Raw genomic sequence first — 21,497 nt, forward strand, 5'->3', positions numbered from 1 at the left:
GGGTGGGGACATGGCGGTGGGGATGGCGTTAGTCTTTTTTTCTGAAAGGAATTCTGAGAAAAATACTAAAACATTTAATTTAAACATTTTGAACCTGTTTGAGCATTGAACTTCTGACTTCTTTTTTTTAAAAGCTAGAATTTTTATCTTATTTTTGACAGGTGTCAGAATTCATACAGAGCTTACCTGGGTGTGAGGAACATGGAAAGGTGTTTAAAGATGAAGTAAGTGTTCCACTAAATTGCAGTATGTAACGTGATGGGACCAAAGCACTGAAATGCAGTGAAAGATGAAATATTTTCCATTGGCAGAGGAGGAAAGGGATGCATTATGCTGAAATTGATAAATCGATAGAGTTGTCTAATAAGCATCATTAATCAGTTGTATAAAAATGTCTTTGTATAAGATTAGATGCAAAGGAAATGTTCGTACCACTTTATCATGCCCCAAAGCAGTAGCACTAAACTCATTATTTTTTTTAAAAAACCATAAAACTTAATAGCATGCATTTATATAGTTTATATCACAGAAAGAAACCAAAGAAAGAAATAACATTTTGTTTTTAATACAGGGAAATTATTTCTCGTTATTTTATTTTCAAACATGATTTTAACAACACCAAGAGTAACTCCATTTGATGCTTATAGTAAGTAATATTACTGTACTGCTAAAATAATCCCTTAGATCCTATACATTTTTCAGTCATGTTTATCATAATTGATACTCATTACAGTCATTACAGTCTGCTGTTGGAAGATTATTTTAGTAGTTATTTTCATCTGCCTGTCCAGAACTTCAATATAAGGGATGATTAATCACCTATATGGAGCATTAGAACTCTAAGGAATTCAGCTTCTACTACACTAGAAGTAATGCTATTCGAGTACAGGAGACTCTTCTCACTAGAGACCTTTAAAAATAAGTCAGTTGCCTGTCAGCATCTCCAAGAAGACCAGTCAATTATCACTCTGATCTTGGCTACCAGAAGGTAGCAAGAATATGTAATATCAGAAGGCTTTCTCCAGAATCTGCTGTCTACAATAAAAAGTGTATATACCTTGTATGCTCCTATGTTGAGCCTCAGCTGTTAAGAACAGCACACTTTCAATGAAGAGCATTGCAAGAGTGTCAGGAGAGCTGAGTCTAGCCACTGGTCGCCCATGTCATTATATTATTTAGATATCATGTATGCTTTAGATGGATGCCTATTAAAATGCACATGGATCTGAGTCTCAACATCCCTTTTCTGATTTATGTCCTTATTTCAGAAATGTTTTATCTTCTTTCTAGTTGATCTTTAATTGGCAGTTATTCAGATTTTGAGTTTCTTTCCTTAATTCCTAAGTGTCTTTGTGGACCACTCTCATCCCTGAACAGATCTAGACACTTGCAGAGAGCTGTTGTTCTGTCCTTAAAAGAGTCACATGATATTACCTTTGAAAATGATTTAAAAATTTTAAGAAAGAAATGTATAATATATCTATTTTATAAATTCTATTTTTGGTTCTCTTGATATATCTAAACAGTGCATATGGATTTACTCTGTTATTTAGTTTAAGTAAGATTCAAGTTCAAATTTAAATGATATGTAATTTCTTCTAATATGTTTTTTTCTTCATGATGTATTATCTTTGGAGATGCTCCTCAGGCTCCAAGTATTCTTAAAACCAGATTCTTCTTGTAAGGAGTGAGACCATGACTGATCTTTGTTCACATGTGTCATTTTATATTCATTCATTCTTTTATGTATTCATCCTATCACAATGCTTGTTAAAATTCCTACCATGTGTATGTAGGAATGTAATGCTCTGGTGAGAAGGCTGATTCAGAGATAATAGGACACAATCCTTGCTCTCAGATGTCTCAAAGGGTCAGCATGTGTTGGTTTTAGGTCCTAGAAGTAAACCATAAAAAAAAAAAAATCTAAAGTCTTGTAAGTCATCTCTAAATGACAAAGTATAGGTGTTAGGATGGGCTGCTATTTGAAACGATCCTTGACTTCTCTTTCTCTTAACACATTTTAAGCTAATCTGTTGAAAACCCTGAGTGTATTTTAAAAACATAGAGAGATTCTGTCTCTTCCCCACCTCCACCACCACCACTCTGGTCTGAGCCACTGTCATGTCCCACCAATCTGGATTAAGGCAATAACCTCCTAACCATTGTCTCTGCTCTTATTTTTGCTTCTCTACAATCTATTCCCAGCATAGCCAGGGTGATCCTGCTAAATCATAAGTCAAATCATGTCACTCCTTCATGCATATCATCCTCCCAATAGTAAATCAGAGTAAAACCAAATCTTCACAAGGGCATACAATCTGTCACTTCATTACCTCTCTTACCTCCTGACCTCTTTTTTTCCTACTCTGCCCTTACACAACACTGTTCCACACACCAGCCTCCTTGCTGTTCTTCAGATTGTCCAGATACACCCCAGCTGTTCCCTCTTCCTGGAATGCTCTTCCTCCAAATGTTCACTTGGTTCATTCCCTCTGCTCAGATACCACTTTCTTTATTATTCCTATCCTTACTATCCTACTTCAAATTGTCACCTGCCACCACACATCCGCCCCTGCACCTACTGCCCGCTCATCTCCTCCACCACCTGTTTTTCTCGTAGCACTAATTACCTTCTAGAATTAATTACCAGTTAGTCTACTTATTATGTTTTTAGCTTGCAGACTGTCTCCCACTAATAGAATATAAGCCCCGCAAGGAATTTTTGTTTGCTTATTTGCTTCTTTTTGTTATCCGTTTCATTCTCTGCTATATGCCCACACCCTAGAAGAGTGTCTGGAACATAATAGATGTTTAGTAAGTTTTTAACGCATGCATATACTCATACCTTTATACTTTGAGGAAGACATGCAAAGAGCTGTGCTGTGACTTCAGAGTTAAAGCGTTGGAAAAGAGCTGTGAGTGCATAATGGGAGAAGTAATGACATGAAAGGCGGGGCTCCCCACATCCCCTCATCTTGAATTTCAGATCCTTCTCCTTTGTTTTGAGCCTTTAGCAAGATACTTAATCTTTGGAGTTGGACAAGTTTATATGTATTACAAAAGCAGCAAATGAAAAATAAACCCAGTAATACACTGCAGTGATCACTGTTCTTACAAAGTACTTTCTCAGTTAAGTTTGCTTCCTCCCAGCTCAGGCCTGTCCTTATGGCCACACATCAGAGCAACCTGTTGTGTAACAGGCTGTTTGACACTAGCCTCAAGATGGATTTTTTCTTTCCAGTGTAACCTTAAAAATAATCTACCAAAACTTTTATCCGACTCCTAACTTTCTGGCAACTAGAAGTCTGAAGAAGGCCAGAAGTCAAGGCATTGACAGGTTGGATTGCTTCTTCCGAGGGCTGTGAGGAAAGGACCTGCTCCAGGCTTCTCTCCTTGGATTATAGATGTTCTTTCTTTGTCTTCACATAATCTCCACTCTACATATGTTTGTCTCTGTGTCCAAATTTCTCATTTTTAGAAGGACACCAGTCAACTTGGATTAGCGGCCCAGCCTACTCTAGTATGACCTCATCTTAACTAATTCCATCTTCAAAGACCCTATTTCCAAATAATATCATATTCTGTGTTGGGGGTTAGGACTTCAACATATGAATTTGGGAGGGACACTATTCAACCCTTAATAGCACACTGCTGTCAAAGTTTCCAGTGTTCTCTAAAGCAGAGAACAAACGTGATTCACTTCTTGTGCAAAATGAGAAAGGTAATTGAATTGATTTTTTTTTTAAGATAGTAGACTCCTCATGAGCTGAAAGTCGTATAAAAAGGCTCCACTTCTTTGTTCTGCCCTCCAAATCAGACATCATCTTTACATAATTGTATCTTTGAACCTAAAAGTACACCATTCTGTGGAAGCATAGACTTTTTAGTCTTAAAGACAGAGAGAAGGATATTTCTCAGAGTTACCCAAGTAGTAGAAGAACCAGCAGAGTTTACAACTTTTAACAACAATTTCATGTTCTTCTAACTACACTGTCAGTTTCCCTTGCTAGTAACTACTTTTCTTCTGTATATGAAGAATAATTGTGGTCACTCTAGAAATGAATGTTATCACTGATTTCTTTTTTCTTCATGGTGGAAAACTAATTTTAAAAAAATGTTATGCAGCGGATATGTTTGCCTGAATTCTTTTGTTTATATTCATTTTGTAAACATTTGTGTACCTATTTTTATCTCTAATTCTAAAACCTGTCATGATAGGAACTGAATTTGAGGCACCCCTGAGTTTTCTAAATTCTTCTTGAGTCAGCACCTAAGAGTAATCACAGGAAAGTATAGGCACCTTCCATTTTCCTGTGAGCTGCTTTTTCAGACAAATGAGTTTTACTTCGCCTCCATCCACATTTGGATGTGTTGCAGATAAGAAAGATCCATGTATCTGGAAATGTTTGTACACATGAACTCCTATCTGTGCCTTTTTTGTATTACTGTGTATAAGAAGCTGATCGTTTCACTTTGAATATTTCCTGCAACACTACATCTGATTAATTTACAGTCTTTTGTCTTTTTCTCCTGTTTCAGCAAATTGATGGAGAAGCATTTCTGCTTATGACCCAAACAGACATTGTTAAAATTATGAGCATTAAGCTGGGCCCTGCTCTCAAAATTTTCAATTCTATCCTGATGTTCAAAGCTGCAGAGAAGAACTCTCACAATGAACTTTGAAGATGGTGAATTTCGAATACCATCAGCTTTCCGCTTTAAAGCTCATGTTTTATTCAAAGCACAAGAACAGTTATAACTCCCAAGTGAGAAGTGTCCAAAACCCAAAAGAGCAATGCTATTGGATTATTTATATTCCTCCAGAGACAATATATATGAATTCTTATGAAAGTGCTTGAGCTTTTAACCAGGTACTGTCTAACAACAGTCATCTTTTGGTTCTGTTCACTGAGCTAAATTTATCTTTGTAAATCTTTTTGAGGCTGGGGGGGTGGGAGGGAACGGGGACTTCATTAATTATTTATGGATAAGGGGGGACAGAGTAAGAACTTTTGGCATTTTGTAAACATTGTTGAATTCTCTTTCATGTACACTGTTTCTTTTTCAATACTTTCAGGAATCTTTTTATATAATCAAATTTCGACTTAAACCAAATTAGTCAAAACCTGGCTGAGTTTAGCCAGTGGGACTGTTATCTGTATTGTTAATTCTGTGCCATATTTTGAATTGCAATATTATGCTAAGTAAAACTTTGCAAGTCATGATATTGCCTAACTGCTTGTCATCGTTTGTTGGGGCTGAATAGTTGTAAAAATTACTTTTCCTTAAGTCAGTGTTTTTGCTTTTGCACGTATTATGAAATGTTAAACAAATTACTTTCACCAGCATCTTTACTATAATTACCAAAAACATGTATATAAGTAATGGAATTGAAAAATAAAATATATAAACAGAAATAAATTAGGTGATGTATTTGAATGGCATCAATTTCAAACCTCATGGTGCCCTGTGTGTTGGACTCTTGTAGAGTCCAGCGGTATCACGGAATATGCAGTTAACGTGGGGGTGGGGTGGGTAAGGATCTTGAACTATTTATGAGATTATCTTGAGCGTCTCTCTAATTGTCATTGAGGTAACTGGTGCTTTTCAGAGACCGATGAAGGGCTTATTCTGTCAATGGAAACACTAATCTGTATAGAGCTCTGTCTCAGATGTGGATGTTGCTGTGTCCTCTTAACCCAAAGGTTTTCTTCAGGGTTTCCTGAAGAGAAAGTGTATAGATTTTACTAAAAAGGCAAGGTATGTGGGAGCAACATCAGGTGGCACAAAGATTCTAAATGCTCACACATCAGGGAGGCGACTTCCCAAAACAATCATTCAAGAACCTCTGTTTTGGAAAGATTCCTTTCTCTGTGAAACAGTTCACCTCAATATATAAGCATACAGATGCACTTTAAATGAAAGCCCTTGCTTACCTATAAAATGATAGCTGGTAGCGTTTCTTTTGCAAGAATGCATTCCCAATACAAAAGGTAAATTATTTTATCAGACTTCAGATGTAATTTCTAATTCCAGGATTGGATATTTATTCGAGGACTACTTTAAAAATAGAAAATAAGTTTGTAGCATGCTGTCTGAATTCCAGGGAACGTTCCACCTCTCAGTTTTTCTGATGTAGAACTTCCTTTGATGACCCCGGTTGGAAGTCTGTTAGCAGCCTTTTGCATTTGTCGTAATTCAAGGTAAAAACAGGATCAGTGACATCTGCAGTGTCCCATTCGTTTCTCTGCATGAATCTGCTTAAATAAGTTTTTTTGTTGTTAGTTTTTATTCCCTTTTTTATGTTTTGTTCAGAATTTGTACATTCAAGTTGCACTTGTTATATCTGACATGAATGAAATAAAATTTAAATTGCAGATACTTTTTTACATATGTATGATTTTTAAGAAAGCTTGTCAAATAGGAGGGGCAAATGAGAATAGGAACAACATCAAGCACATGGGCATTGACTAGCTATGTAATGACTGCAGGAATTAAAATTGTCAAAATACGTCCCAGACAATGTGAAGAGCAACAAAACTTTTGAAAATTATATTATTAGGTCAAGTAGAAGTGACACATTGGGTAATTTGTCTTTCTGATTTAAAGCGTACATTATATAAAAGAGACAGTTAAATCTTATTGGAAACATTTACTCATACTATGCAGCATGTTGTTAATACGTTAGAAGCAAGGCATTAAGCATCCTGAGAGTGGAAGACTGTACCTCAGAAAGGGAAACTTCACCATTCCTTCTCTGGAACAGAGTCTAAGTCTTAACGAAGGAAATAGGGGGCCACGATGGCAGAAGAGTCTCACATGCGAGAAGCAGTCTAGGGGAAAGACAAAAGGGAGGAACGGGAAATGTGGAACTTGAGAAGACCTTTCCATCTAAAGACATTTTAAAAAATTACATGATTGAAATTATTCTACAGTAACCAGTAAGAATGAGTCGTTTTTTTTATTCATTCAACTTCACGCAGTTTTGTGTTTAGTTTAGATAAACATGTAAATGTAACTTCTCATGGCTAAAATAGAAATTCATTTTAAATGGTAATAGACATTGTAGCAATCTGGGCGCTGTGAGATAACTGATGAAAATATGCAATGAAGAATACCAAGAAAGGACAGTCTCCAGTCTGGTGGTTCAGAACCGGAATTTTTCTGAGCTGTGAAAATATTTAATGAGAGTGGCGATGCCTGCAGAGCAGAAATAGAAGAGTTGAGGATGTATCAGTGAGACAGGCTAAAAAAAAAAATACTTGAAATTTTTGGTCTTAACACTAATGGTCCATTTGTATTCGTAGGAAATCTCATATGATATATGAATGTCTTTTTTTTTTTTTTAATGTTAAAATGGGTTGTCTATTTAATTAAAACATAGATGGAAGCAAAAAAAAAAAAAAAAATACAAGCACTGCAAGCCAAATGAGACCTGTCTGCAGATTGAAATGTAGCCCCACGCTGCCCTTTTGCTACTTCTAGATTCAGGGGATTCAGCCTCCAAAGAAAACATGGTTAGGTTAGTCCAGCAGTATTGAATATTTACAAAGTGACACAGCCATGCTCGTCACTGGAGGTAAACGCACCTTGAAAGAGACAATAAAGCTTCCATGTATCTGACTTCATGGTCAGCTGATGTCTTTGTCATGTCTGGAGCCAAATTTCACTGCAGTTTCTCACGGATACACCCCCACCGCTCTGCCCTAGCCAAAAGTAACGCGAGGCTTTTATTCAACTTCAGCCATAGAGATTGCGAACCTCCTAAGAAAAGGAATCTTTAAGAGTTTGGTAAAATCATTTGGAAGAAGAGAAATAAAATTGTGAAACTTAGCATGGAAGGGGATAATTAAAAGAAAGTTTGTAAAGAACTAAAGGCACATTCTAGTGAAAGAGGAGAAATGGAAACGAATAGGAACTAATTTACACAAAAATGGCATATGCCGAGTTGTTACTTACTCTGCTCGTCCATTCCCTTGTAAGTGGTTAGTGCATAGTAAGTGGTTAGTGCATAGTCACTGTAGAGGGAGGCATCTGGTCTTTCATTTCCTTTCATCTCACTGAAGCATTTCAGTGAACAGTCAGGAGGGTATTGGTGGTTTACAGTATTTCCAGAGATATATGTTATAAAAATTTTTCAATAATTTATATGAACCCCTTAAACTTTAAAAATTCAATTTGATTAGGTAGCCCAAGAAATGCTCATTGCGTTGTAATGCACATATAAGCACACTTAAGTTTCTTCAGTCTAAACCATTTTTTTCTGTCATACTGATAACTAACATTGATGTTATGATGATGACATCAAGGGACACCTTAAAACTGTAGTGTTGGACAAATTATGACATGGACTCTGGCCTGGTTGAGGAACCAGGACTAGGACTCCTGAGCTGGAGAGTAGGTCTAGGAAGGGCCATTATCTGAAAACTAGAAGCTAGTGTCCAAGTGGCCCTGGCAGTGAAAAGCTAGGTCTGTATTGCAAATCCAGACAAGGCTGCGGGGCAACCAGGGCAGACACAAACACTGCAGGTCAAGGCCAGGGAATACCGGAAATAGTGTGAGAAGACAAGAACCAGGTGTACCTCAAGGGAGGGAAGCAGGGGTAGACAAACCTAGATCACAGATGATCAGAACCTGTGCCAGCAAGATTGGCCAGCAGCGAGGAGGCCTCAGGAATGAAGCAGCCTTTGTTCTCAACAAATGTGATCGAAGGAAACCAAACTTCAGGGCCAGACATGTCACCTGGGGGAAGGAGGAACTGGGGGGTATGTTCATCTTAAAATATCCAAGTTCAAAATGTTTCCAAGTAATGTTCAGACAAAGAGGCAGCCCACACCTCTCCCCACCAAATGTGATGCTCCTGCCTGAGCATTACATCTTTAAAGGTGGACGTGTTGAATTAAGTGCAAGGTCATACCCTAAACCAAAGAACTTGAGCAAATCTGAAGTGTAGTATTTTAAAACGCACCTATGAAAATACAACTTGGACCATGGAATTTCTTAAAATAAATGAAAGTACAAAAACAGCTCCTTAGTATTTTATTACAGAATTTCATAAAGAATTTAAGTGTAACAATAGAAAGCATTGAAATTCGTTCACATCTTTGAGATGATTTTCTAATACCTCTACCATAACCCTAGTTCAGAACAACTTGTTATAAAGTTTCAGCTGTCCCAGATAGCAACTTTGATACCATATTTGGCATGCTATTAAGTGACCAGGTGTTGGAATCCTACTTCCTTTTCCTTTTCTTTCATAGAAGGAATATAGGGACTGTGCATATCAAAAATCAGTGTCTCTAGGAAGTTGAGAGTTTGGGATAGTCGTCTTGGACACTTGATCCCAAATACATGAAAGGCAGCTATGAGGGCAGCCAAGGCCGTAACACAGTCATCCACTTTTGTGAGTCTCTCTTTTTCTAAATACAAAGAAAATTCACAGACATCGATGTTAAAAGGGTTCTTAACTTCCAACACGGGCGAGGACACTTGCACCTGAAAAAAAAAAAAAATGATAATAGAGTCACCACCCTGTGATGTGTAAAATAGCTAAATAATGCAAGGATTGAACCATGATATAATAAGCTTGTTGAAGTTTAGAACATTTGTAAATATGACAAAACATACTTTCAAAGAGACCACCATCCTGCTTTCCAGTAAATTATATGAAGATGTGAAATGTCAAACCAGTGATCATTGACACACTGCCTACCTTCTCATTCACAATGACAAAAAGGCTGGGATCATCCCCAAAAACATCTGGTAGGAGTAAACATGTGGCTGTCATCTTCATATCTGTCGAAGCAAACATGCTTACAGTCCAAGTAAAAATAAGCTTTTACTAACTGTTGTAAGCAAAGCCAGTATTAAAACATCTGAATTTGTTTTTAATCATTACCTTCTACAGAGAACAAACTAGCCTTCTTAGATCAGTGTTTGACCAACCATTTTTGACCAGCATCCCCTTCTCATAAACATCTAAGATCTCATGTTCTGTCCTCCAGATCTCGGCCAGGAGAAGATAAGAATTGTGTACTCTCTGTTCATCAGCCAGGATGATCTTATCAAGCATTACCTTGTGATTTAGATTATAAAATTAATAGATTTCTGGTTTCCTAAAATATAATTTTACAATATCGAGTGTACTTTTTAAAATCTATACTCTAATTCCTCCTAGTTGAGAATTTTTTCTTTCTCACATGTTATCTCACTAAACTTTACTTATTACCCAAACAGAACTTTTTCTAACTATCCTGAATGATACAGAAAACTGAGACCAGATCACCCACTCCTAGGTTTACTAACATTTCAACATGTCTTCATCTGTGTGCTGTTTCATTTTTTCTTGCAATGCAATATTGATTGGATTGTCCACCACTGAAAAAGAAGTCAGTATATTTTCTGAATAGGATTCCAAAATGTGCCTTGTTTTCTTATAAATATCTGTTCTTGTAAGAAGTTGAAATTCTCTGAACATCTGGAAGAAGAAAAAGATATTCAATCACTAAAAAAACTAATTAAGGAAATAAACAACTCCTTGGGATTATATTAAATGTTGAATGTAGTTTAACATATATACTAAGCTTTAGTGGAGAAGTAAAGATTTAGGACAGGAGGAGAAAAGAACAAAAGACTGAAGTGAATAGGAAAAGATAAATAAATAATGGACATGGCAAACTTGGAAGCCCATAGAATTAAAACTGGATGCAGACTCAACCAAATGAGGGTTCCAAAGTATATATGCATATTTCATATTTTGGCTATTTGGCTAAGATTCTAGGATCTTACATTTCTTTTGGTAAACCACATTGTTATGTTTTGGCAGTGTCCAACAAGAGTCAAAGAAGAAAACAGAATTTAGTAGACAAACGTTAAAAAATACCTAACTTTAGTATCCTAAAGGGAAAGATGAGAGCTTTAGAGACTCTATAAGATCAGACAGAAATAAACTTGTGAAAAACTGTGCAGGTAAGACATTTGACTAAAAGATGAAAGCGAGACCAAGTTACCTTCATGGAATCTCCTGCAGGCAAAACCACCCTTTCCTGCCAATGCCAAAGTTCTCAATTCCACCAATTCCACCACCAATTCCACCAATTCCACTGTTTCCCTCCCTACTTTTTTTTTTTTTTTTTTGATAGTGGCATTTTAAGATTATCACCTACACTAGTAGGAACTGATGTCATCATCACGTAAAGAATAGTTATATACGACCCACTGTGTCTCATTGTTCCTTAAATATTTTGGTAGATCATCAATCTCCCAAAGATAAGGTCCAAAAGTTGTTGGAAAACTGAGATGCACATTTTCGCAAAGGCATAGTAGCTGTTATCAGGAAGTCCTCAGTGGACCACTAATCTAGGTTAATACCCTGAAAAGGTCTTCTCTTAGTAGGGAATTGTAAAGTGGAGCATGAAGGTGGTGAATATTCTTCCACTTTCCTGGGTGCATATAGGCTAGGAATTTTTTTACCTTTTATTCTCAAGTTTACATTAAAGTTACAGAAAGAGTAACTTTTGCCCTTCATGCAACTTCTTCCAATGCTAACATTTTTGATCCATTTGACAATAAGCTGTAGACATGATGCCTCTTATGCCTTAACTCTTCATTGTGTATTTCTTAAGTACAAGGAACTCTTCTATATAACCACAGCACAACCATTGAAATCAGGAAAATCTAATCCACGGAACCCACTCAAGCTTGCCAGTTCCATTCATATTCTTTATAAATCAGGATCTAATACAGGAACATGTGTGAGATTTAGAGATCATGGCTCCTTAGTCTCTTTCCACCTGAAACAGCTTCTTGGTTGTTCCTCATATTCTTTGACATTTTTGAAAAGCAAAAGCGAATTACTTTGTTGGTCTAGGTTTATATGATATTTCTTCAAGATTTGTGCATTTTTTGGCAAGAACGCTGACACTTTTCACTGCATGAGGAAGCACGAGGTGCTAATTGGGCCCATTATTAGAAATATTAACTTTTATCACTTCATTAAGATGATATCTGCCACATTTCTCTACTATAAAGTTAATTATTATATATGTTGTACTATATAGTTGCAAGTATTACATTAGCTGGTGATTCTTATGTTCTTCTCTTAAGTTCTAAGATTGTTGAAATAATTTCTCAGTAAGGCAAAAACTAGCATCTCAAAGGATTTATTGGAAAATTTGGGGAACTGTTAAATGGTATTCGATATTTTCCCCTCAACTCCAGTAGTGTTTCATGTCACATCCAATAGATCCCAGTAACAAATTTCTAGTTGATAATTTCTTAGATAGTCTAAAAGTATATTTTTTAATTATTAATTTTTAAATTTTCTGTTGAAAGTTTTTTGAGGGGAGGATGTTAATGAGCGCAGGTTGTGATGGAGGGTTCAAGTAAATCCCTAAGACCACCTTCCCGCACCAGCTGCTTCTCTTCTGCCACATCTGTGTCCACAGTACCCTAAGCTCCAAGTATTTCCACAATGGTAGTAGCAACAAGTGGCAGAGGAGGTTTGGAGTAGGGCAGCCGGCCTCCTATACGGTTGCTTTTAACAGGGTATTTGTAAATAAAGTCAGACTTGCTTTTATTTTAGGAAGCACAACAGGGTTTATCAATTGTGAATCCCATCTAAGCTAGACAGGCTGAGTTAGGGAGGTACTTCCTGAAGATACCAAAAATGTTTAACTTTTTTAAAACAAGAAATAACTTTATTCGGTAAGTACGCTCATTACAAAAAACCATACCCCAAATCATATTTTGGATATAAAGGGTTAAATACCTGAGAGAGTATGGGGGAGGGGAAGGGGAGACAGAGACCTAGACAAAGCATGAGAGATACGGTCTCAGGTCTGAAATCTCCTCTTTACTCCTCAGGCTGATAATCAACCTCAGACTTACTATCATCTACTTTTTTTAAAAAGACCACTGAACCACAGAGCTCATCTGTTTTTAATCACTAAACCTTTGCAAGCTGCACTTCAATGAAGACTTTGAATATAAATAAGACTGTAATATCAGTGACCTTTGTGTTATATCAAGTAAACGTTCATGTCCCTCCAAATTTATATGTTGAAATCTAATGCCCAATGTGATGATATTAGAAGGTGAGGCCTTTGGGAGATGATTAGGTCATAAGGGCAGAGCCCTCATGAATGGGATTAGTACAGAGACCCCAGAGAGCTAGCTTGCCCCTTCAGCTATGTGACGTTACAGCTAGAAAGTGCCACCCAAGAACCAGAAAGCAGGCTCTAGCCAGACACCACATCTGCTAGTGCCTTAATCTAGGGCTGCGAGAAATAAACTTTTGTTGTTTACAAGCCACCAAGTCTATGGTATTTTTGTTACAGCATTCTAAAGTGATAAAGACACCAACCATCCACTAACTCATTCAAAAAGTCAACATTTTATTTGTATTTCATATAGTACTCTGGTAGATACTTTAGGAATACTAAGATGTTTAAAACATGCTCCCTGTATTTAAAGAGTTGATAGACTTTTAGATTGACAGGTTTTTGCATGAAAACTATATTTTGTAGCTGTGTCAATATGGCATACTTTTCTAATAGTCAGAGGCTACTGGCTACTACTGTTTCTAACAATAGGAACAGATTAAGAGAAAGTAAGCAAAAATCAAGGTAGGGTTGCTGAGAAGAATAGATAAAATAATCCATGTACAGTACAAAGAACATGTCTGCTACATAGTAAGTTCAGATGTTTGCTATTGATATTATTATCAAAATAAAACATGCAAGCAAATTTTTATTATTTTGGAGTGGGGAGGAAAATGTGTAAGACTTTTCATTTTCAATTTGGTTGATTGCACCCAAAGAATTCTTCTATGAAATGTGTTCTTAGGTAAAAACTCTGACGAATCTTTCATTATGTGCTATAGCTAATATTACACTAAAATTGTAATAAGATCCTTTAATGGCTACCTTAAATAAACTAAATGGCAGAGTACATGAATTATCCCTTAAACTTCATGTATTTTAAGACCACCTTATGAAATGATTTGGGGTCATAAAGGAAATAGATTTTGAGTAATGCTGCATACTAATATTTCCTTAATAAACTATCTTGATTGTGTAAATGCATGCAAAGGGAAAATATTTCACACTGTCAAAATACCCTTAAGTAATGGTCTCCCAGCCTCCCAATATGTCCAATGACAGGGAACTCTTTAAATCTGAAGGCAGCCAGTGTTATTAGAATATGTTTCTAGAAATTCTTACCAAACTGTCCTGGTTGAAGCCCCTGGTATTCATACCTACCACCTTGCTACACAGTGCTGTTACCGCTCCAAGAGGAAAGAGAGACAAGTCCTTTTTGACACTATAATCAGAGTATTATAAGTAAATAAAGATACCTGATAAGGGCACTTCAGGAAAGGAAACATTTTAAGAATGTCCTTCAGAGGTGTTCTGCTTCCAATCAACTTCCTTCTTATTTGCAAAGTCTGGCTCATCCTCTTATCAACTTCTCTCCAGTCCTTGTCTTTTTTCACATATTCTTGCTGGAACCAGCTAATATGTTCATCTACCTCAGAATCTAAACAAACAGCTTCTTCCTGCAAAATATTTTCAAAATATCAATATGTTCTATATTTCAAGTTTCAGCTTAACACTTTGAGAATTTGAACTATAGGCTTTACTGTATTCATTTTCTATATATCATAATAATGCACTTATATGATGAGCACCATTATGTGTAACTACACTTGACCTTGAACATGGTTAACAAATAGACAGTCTTTAAAGCTGTGAACAAATCAGATAGTTAATTATTTAATTAGAATTATAATCTGATCTCTTACAGATCTACGAGTAACTTCATTTCCTACATACCCTTTTACATGGAGATCTAGGTCATCCAGAAGGTTCACACTTAACAGGAATGTTTATTTCTACTCATTTAAATTTTAGAAAACAAAATATTAAGAAGAGATAAAGAGGTTTTAAATTAAGATTTGTTGTTACTGCTTGTATTTTTTCTTTTTAAATGCCTTTTAATAACTGCGGTACCATGTCATATAATACATATTTAAAATAATAACTGGGTATTTGTGTTGCTAAATTATCAAGCTGTCATTATACTTTACACATTTGGGTACACTGGGTGGGGTGGGGTGGTTAAGAAATACTCCACATATTATCATTAAAAATATAAGACAATCAGCTTTGAGGAGACAAGAAAAAAAAAAACTTTCTAGAAAAATTAGTTGAGAGTGAGGCAGGATAGTTAGCCTAGGGAAGTCCTTCCTTCCCTCCAGGATGTGGCTCTGGAATTTCTCCTCTGCCCCTTATTCAGCCCTCTCCTTGTTTCGATTTCAAGCTGAGACTCCAGCATGAGAAATAGGCCAACGCCAGAAGACAGGACAGATGGCCTTGGGCCACCTCCTTCCCTCTAGGTGATATGGGAAACAAGCCAAGAACATGAGGCAGGCCAGATAGGCTTGGGACACCCTCCCCACCCCCAAGAAAAAAAAAGCCCATAATTCAGACAGCTTGGGGCAGACTCTCTCTCTGAGCTGCCCTCACTTTGCTCTTAAGTGTGTACATTTCACTTTAAAAAACTGGAGCTTTCCAGCTTGCTGTTTGTCGTGTCCTTGAATTCTATCTCAGGGCATAAGACAAGAACCCAGTCACCAGAACCTCAGGGTCAGGGTCCCACCTTGGACTCCCACCCCGTCGAGCTGTCTGGCATCAAGAGGACATCCATCTGAACTTGGATTTGAATTAACAACTTCACAAATTGTCTGTCTACGGGACCAGAATGTGAACATATATTACCTGTTAAAGATGAAAAATGATCAAAGCTTTTACAAGTCATCTGTGAACATAGATGACTAGCAAGACATAGACTAGGTGAACAAATTCTAGAAAAATACAACTTAACAGACTGAAAGTTCGTATAATCTTACATAAATTTAATTAGAAAGTAACAGTCTTTCCACAAAAACTTCCAAGATCTGACTGTTTTCTAGACAAATTCTACTAAACTTTCAAAATAGAGTGCTTCAAATTGTACGCAAAGTCTTCCCTTAGGAATCATGCATATGTGATAAAGTCATATATTTCAAAAACAGATGAATGCTAAACAAAATTCAGAGTAGAGAGCAATAGTGTTGGAAAGGCGGGCATGGGAGAGAGGATGATTATAGGCAGACACGAGGTACGGGTGTATTCTAATTCTAAAGCTTGATGTTGGGCTCACAGTGCTCATTTTGTCTCATAAATCCCACATATGCTATGTATATTCTTTTATCAGTCTCAAATGTTATAAGGACAGATTTATTAATAAAAAGAAAAATCCTAACTTTTAAAAAGTAAAGGAAAAATTTTTAATTACATAAACAGCTCTTCTCTTACTGCAATATACCGTTGGTTCTATAATTGTTAATATCGACATTTATAGACTACTAAATACATGGTGTGTTGCTTCCCCTAAAATCCCTACACAATCCATGAACTATCATAAAAAGCAGAGTTTCTAGGACACTTCTGCTTGATGGAATTAACACGTTAGTGTGTTGCATTCTAGACTGACGTGACCTTCCTTGTTAGAAAAAAATAGTTGGTTGCATCAGACTTTAAAATTCTCACTTTTCTAATAATTTCTAGATCATTAGAGCTGGAAGGAACTTAGAAATCATCTGGTCCATGCCTCTCACTTTACTGATGAGCAAACTGAGACTTTCAAAGAGGAGGTAACTTTCCCAAGCACAGAGATAACCAGGGATGGGGGTTCTTGTCTTAGCGTAGCTCCCCCCTTCTCCGAGGAGGTAGACAGCCTTGTTCTGACAGCCTGTACTCCTTAGCAGTACACATTAAGACTAGAGCACTAGTGAATAAGCAATGTCTAAGTCTTACAGAACAGCAGATGCAGCAGAGTCAACTGCTAGATGTCTGTGTCAGAAGGCAAAGAAAGTGGGGAGACATGCTGAAGAAGCATCAAAGGAAGAAGGCAGGAAGCAGGGAACAGATCATTCCTGGCCAAGAATGCTAGTGAATGGATACTTGGGAGGGAAGTGGAAGTCACCCGTGGGATTTGTGACTTCAAAGGAATCAGCATAAGTTAACCAGAACATTAACCTGAATTGGATGCAAACAAACTGGAAAAGTAGCTTATGCCACGCCTCTACCGCACCAGTGCTGGTGACACAGAGTGAGCTCTGCTCCAACATCACAGTGACCTAGAGCACCTAGAGAGTTGGCTGAAGTAGCAGAGAGTTGAGCTCTAACCAGTTTCAATTCTAAGTTGACAGCTGGAGTAGAAATGAGTGGGGATAATGTTTCCAAATTAGATTTTAACAGAAAATTCAGACTGCTTTTAAAGTATTAAGACAGCATGATTTAAAATGTACAGTTATAACATTCCCTCCCAGAAATGAATAAAATCTCACCTTGACTTTTATTGAACATAATTTTGTTCTACATCCTGCAATCTGAATAAGTGTGCAAAGAAAGTATCTCGTTATGAAAATTTATGAAATTTAATTATTCTTATAAACACATTATTAAAAATCCACTTTAAAGACAACATGTAAAGGTCTTGTACCTAAGATTTGGGCACTATAGCTCTGAACATCAAATAACTAGTCATGCTCCCTTCCAACTTTGGCGTTCCCTATAGTGTCGATTCACCCTACACTTCCACTGTGTTTATCTTAGCCATCCAGTGCAATAGCCACAAGCCACATGTGGCTACAGAGCACTTGAAATGTGGCTAGTCCAGACTGACCCGTGTGTTGTAAACACTGGATTTCAAAGATTTGGTATGCAAAAAAAGAATGTTAGACATCTCATTAACCATTGTTAATAACATTGAGATGATAATATTGTGAACATATTAGGTTATATAAAATATACTATTAATATTATAATCTACCTGCTTCTTTTTACTCTTTTTAAAAAAGTAAATTCTTCCCATGTGGCTATGAGAAAATTTTAAATTACATGTGTGGTTCGTATTACATTTCTATGAGACAGTGCTGTGTTAGATGCTAGGGTTTTCTACACACCAAATTCCAGTTGTCCCATTTTCAATTCTCTTGTCATCAAATTGACTGGAAATGATGCTTCCCTATGTAACTTGAGGAGTCGCTCTGTTTAGCATTCAGTTATGTGTCTCATGCGGCAACTTTGCCCCATGTTTCCAAGTCCACAGCTGACTTATAGAAGTTCACAGTATTAGTAAATTGCCACCTGCTGATAACAGTAATTGCATTATATCCAGAATGCAATTAACTGTCAACATTTTTCTTCAACTTTTGCTGTCTTGTTCAGTTTTGCCCCATGAGAGAAACATCTGTGAAAAAGGCTATAAAAAATGATTAGTATTTAGACAATAAATCATTATGTATCAGGTGCAGTAAGAAACAAAGATTAACTGCCATAAAAGAAATCCAAAAGAACTCAGTAGATATTCTTAACATTTGACTATCTAAGTAGTTTTTGCATAACTTTCAGTTCCATTTTATCTCTAATACCAAAAAAGCTAACACACAAAACTGCTGCATGACTTTCAAAGTTATAGAGTCCCTATATATCCAATAACTAGGAAAAGAAAATGTTTTAAAAGAGAAATGAATTATAAGTATAGTGTTGAGTAATTTAACTCTTGGTATTTATTAATTTGTTTAGCAAATATTTGGAGGATTTAGGGGTACAAAGACACCCTACAAGGACATCCACGCTCATGTGTCTTTGGGTTTCTTGTTATGTGAGAGCATAGCTTTTAAAAAAATATATAGTTTAGGCCAATTTTAGAGAAAGTTTTCTGTTAGCTATAGACAAAACCACGTTAACTGAGACACCAGAACGCACAATTCTCAAATCAGAAAACAATTTTCTGAATGAATACTATATCCAACTAAACAACCTTTCAAAGAAGGAGACATTCAAGACATTTCCAGATAAATAAAAACTGAGAGAATTGGTCACAAGCAGATCTGTCCTACCAGAAACATTAAAAGCTAAAATGAAAGAACATTAGATTATAACTCAAATCCACATGAAAAAATAAAGAGCACTGGTAAAGGTCATACAAGAGAAATATAAATGACAGTATAAATGTATTTGCTGTTTACAATGCTTCCTCCCATCATATTTTAAAGACAATTGTACGAAGCAATAATTATAAACCTATGTTGTAGAGTATACAATGTATGAAACGTGATTTATGTGACAATAACAGCACAAAAGGGAAAGGGGATGGAGTTTTATAAGGGCAAAATTTTTGTAAGCTATTGTAATTAAATTAATATTAATCCAAACTAGATTATTATAAATTGAGATGTTAGTTGTAATCTCCAGGGCGACCATTAAGGAAATAACTAAAATTCCATATACATTAAGAAAAACGATAAGGGAAATTACATTAGTATGGTAAAAAACTATCTACTTAACACAAAAGAAGGCAGTAATTAAGGAATAAAATTACAAAAAAGGGATGGCATATAGAAAACAAACAGCAAAAGAGCACACATAAACCCTACCTTACAGAACGTATTTTTAAAATGATCCTATGATATGCTGTCTACAAGAGATATACTTTAGATTCAAACACACAAAGATAGGAAATAGATATACCTGGCAAGCAGTAACCAAAAACAAAATAAACCTTATGATAAAAATTGTTCTTAAGAGACAAAAAGGGATATTTAATAATGGTAAGAGGACCAATCCATCAAGAAGATGTAACAATGATAAACATATACACCTAACAACAGAGTCCAAAAAATCACGTGGCAAAAACTGACGGAATTGAAGGGAGAAAGAGACAATTCAAGAATAATAATCATTGGAGATTTCAGTGATCCACTTTCAATAATAAACAGAACCACTAAACAGCTGAAAAACAAGGCACTAAAAGACTGGGACAACTGCTATTCCTGGAGAAGACAACATGGATTACAGTAACTTGGGCTGGATATAACGAACATATCGTCTTCTCTGAGAAGACGAGACGATATCAAAAGGAATTTTGGAGAAACTGATTAATAGTATAAGTTACTTATTTAAAACTCTTAAAAAGAAACAAAATGTAAAATAAACTAACTGATAAAAAAAATAATCTACACACTAAAGATCACACTAAAAGCCTCCACACTCAGAAAACTTCATTGCAATTAGGGAAAATAAATTTTAAAAAAAGAGAAGCAAAAGCTCTCATAGAAACTACCAAATCCTTCCTGCTCTGCTTCAATACAAAATGAATTTTCACCTAAGAGCCAATTTAGGGTTAATTTACCCCATAAAGATAAAGGAGAATCTCTTCAAAGTATATGAAAAACTCAGCCATATATGTGAAGAACTGGACACCTGAAAGATATAAGCCCAATTTTTTTCACAAAATTTTGAAAGAAGCGTTGACTTCTTATGTCCCGTGAGAGAGTTTATGCTAATAGTTTGAGGGCTCTACTAGCTGAAGGAAACATCAGTAATTTAAGAAAAAAAGTATACATTAGTCAAAAAAGCATTAAAGATGAATTTAAGCATTTCAAAAACTATGTTTATATCCCAATATTTCAAATGGGGCAATTGTCAGACGCCTGAGGGTACGACCTCTTCTGGATAAAGAAATTCCCAAGAAAGGATGAGCATCAGACGGTGGCAATGTCTGGATACAGGTTCAGTGCCACACATAATCCGGATGTCACCCTCACCCCCACCCCAGGATCAGGATGACAGGAGCAGGATGTATTCATCAGAGCATCTCTATTCTGTCACAGCAGGCCCTCCACAAGAGCAAGATAGCTTATGCTGCTGCTCCTTGTGCTAGCAGAATCTTGGAACTTTCTTTTGGTTCAGCCCTCCCACCTGAACACAACACCCCTAGCCCAGGCTCTAGTTCTCCTATGAGAAGATAGATGGTGCAGATTGGCCCAAAGGTCAGTTCCTAAGAAAAGAACTCCCTGCAGTTCTCCTTATCCTAGAAAATGCAGACAAATCTCCCCCGAATCCTTTCTATTAAGGGATTTCCCTGACCTAGCACATTTCCCACTGGTAAGAAAAAATATCTTTATTCTAGGTATTAAGTGATACTAAGTAATAATCACTAAGTACTCAAATGTAATATGGCAATGACATAAGAACAGACTGCTAAACTAACCAATGGAATAAGAAAGAGCCCCCAGAACACATCCAAGTCTATTAGGTAACTTAACAGACAATAAAAGTGCCACCATAAGCCAATGAAAAAAGGACAGATTGTTTAGTAATTGGTACTGAGAAAGTGACTCACGACATGCAGATCCCTACTTAATAGCACATACAAAGGTGTGAAAGTGCAACTATAAATTTAGGAGAAGAAAGAGAAGAAGAATATCTTTGTGACTTAGGGCATGGGAAGGACTGCTTCCTACAGATTAACAAGAAAAAGATGCTAGCTCATTAAAACAATGGAAGTGTATCTAAAGAGGTACTTTTCTAAAAGAAGAAACTCAAAAGGCTAACAAACATGTGAAAAGATGCTCGAATTCATTAGTTACCTGGGGAAATGCAAAT

At 36.4% G+C, this 21,497-nt stretch overlaps 2 protein-coding genes across 13 annotated transcripts in view; one reads left to right on the forward strand and one right to left on the reverse strand.

Annotated features, from left to right (window-relative positions):
- L3MBTL3 (L3MBTL3, histone methyl-lysine binding protein) overlaps positions 1-5,424 on the forward strand; it is a 101,716-nt gene extending 96,292 nt beyond the window's left edge. For all 12 annotated transcript variants that reach the window (XM_025042438.1, XM_015600153.2, XM_006926160.3 and 9 more), the window contains 2 exons: positions 162-224; positions 4,540-5,424. In XM_025042438.1, coding sequence (XP_024898206.1) covers positions 162-224; positions 4,540-4,683 — 207 coding nt within the window. In that variant the 3' untranslated portion in view covers positions 4,684-5,424. The remainder of the gene's footprint in view (positions 1-161; positions 225-4,539) is intronic.
- A 3,786-nt stretch (positions 5,425-9,210) lies between these two features.
- The window catches only part of SAMD3 (sterile alpha motif domain containing 3), a 33,026-nt gene continuing 20,739 nt past the window's right edge, over positions 9,211-21,497 (reverse strand). The window contains exons 7-10 of the mRNA XM_006926164.1: positions 14,357-14,557; positions 10,306-10,477; positions 9,713-9,795; positions 9,211-9,495 (exon numbers count right to left, since the gene is read on the reverse strand). Of these exons, the coding sequence (XP_006926226.1) occupies positions 9,211-9,495; positions 9,713-9,795; positions 10,306-10,477; positions 14,357-14,557 (741 nt within the window). The remainder of the gene's footprint in view (positions 9,496-9,712; positions 9,796-10,305; positions 10,478-14,356; positions 14,558-21,497) is intronic.

This window comes from Pteropus alecto, unplaced genomic scaffold (genome assembly GCF_000325575.1).
Source record: "Pteropus alecto unplaced genomic scaffold, ASM32557v1 scaffold79, whole genome shotgun sequence".
In the NCBI taxonomy this organism is placed as follows: domain Eukaryota; kingdom Metazoa; phylum Chordata; class Mammalia; order Chiroptera; family Pteropodidae; genus Pteropus; species Pteropus alecto.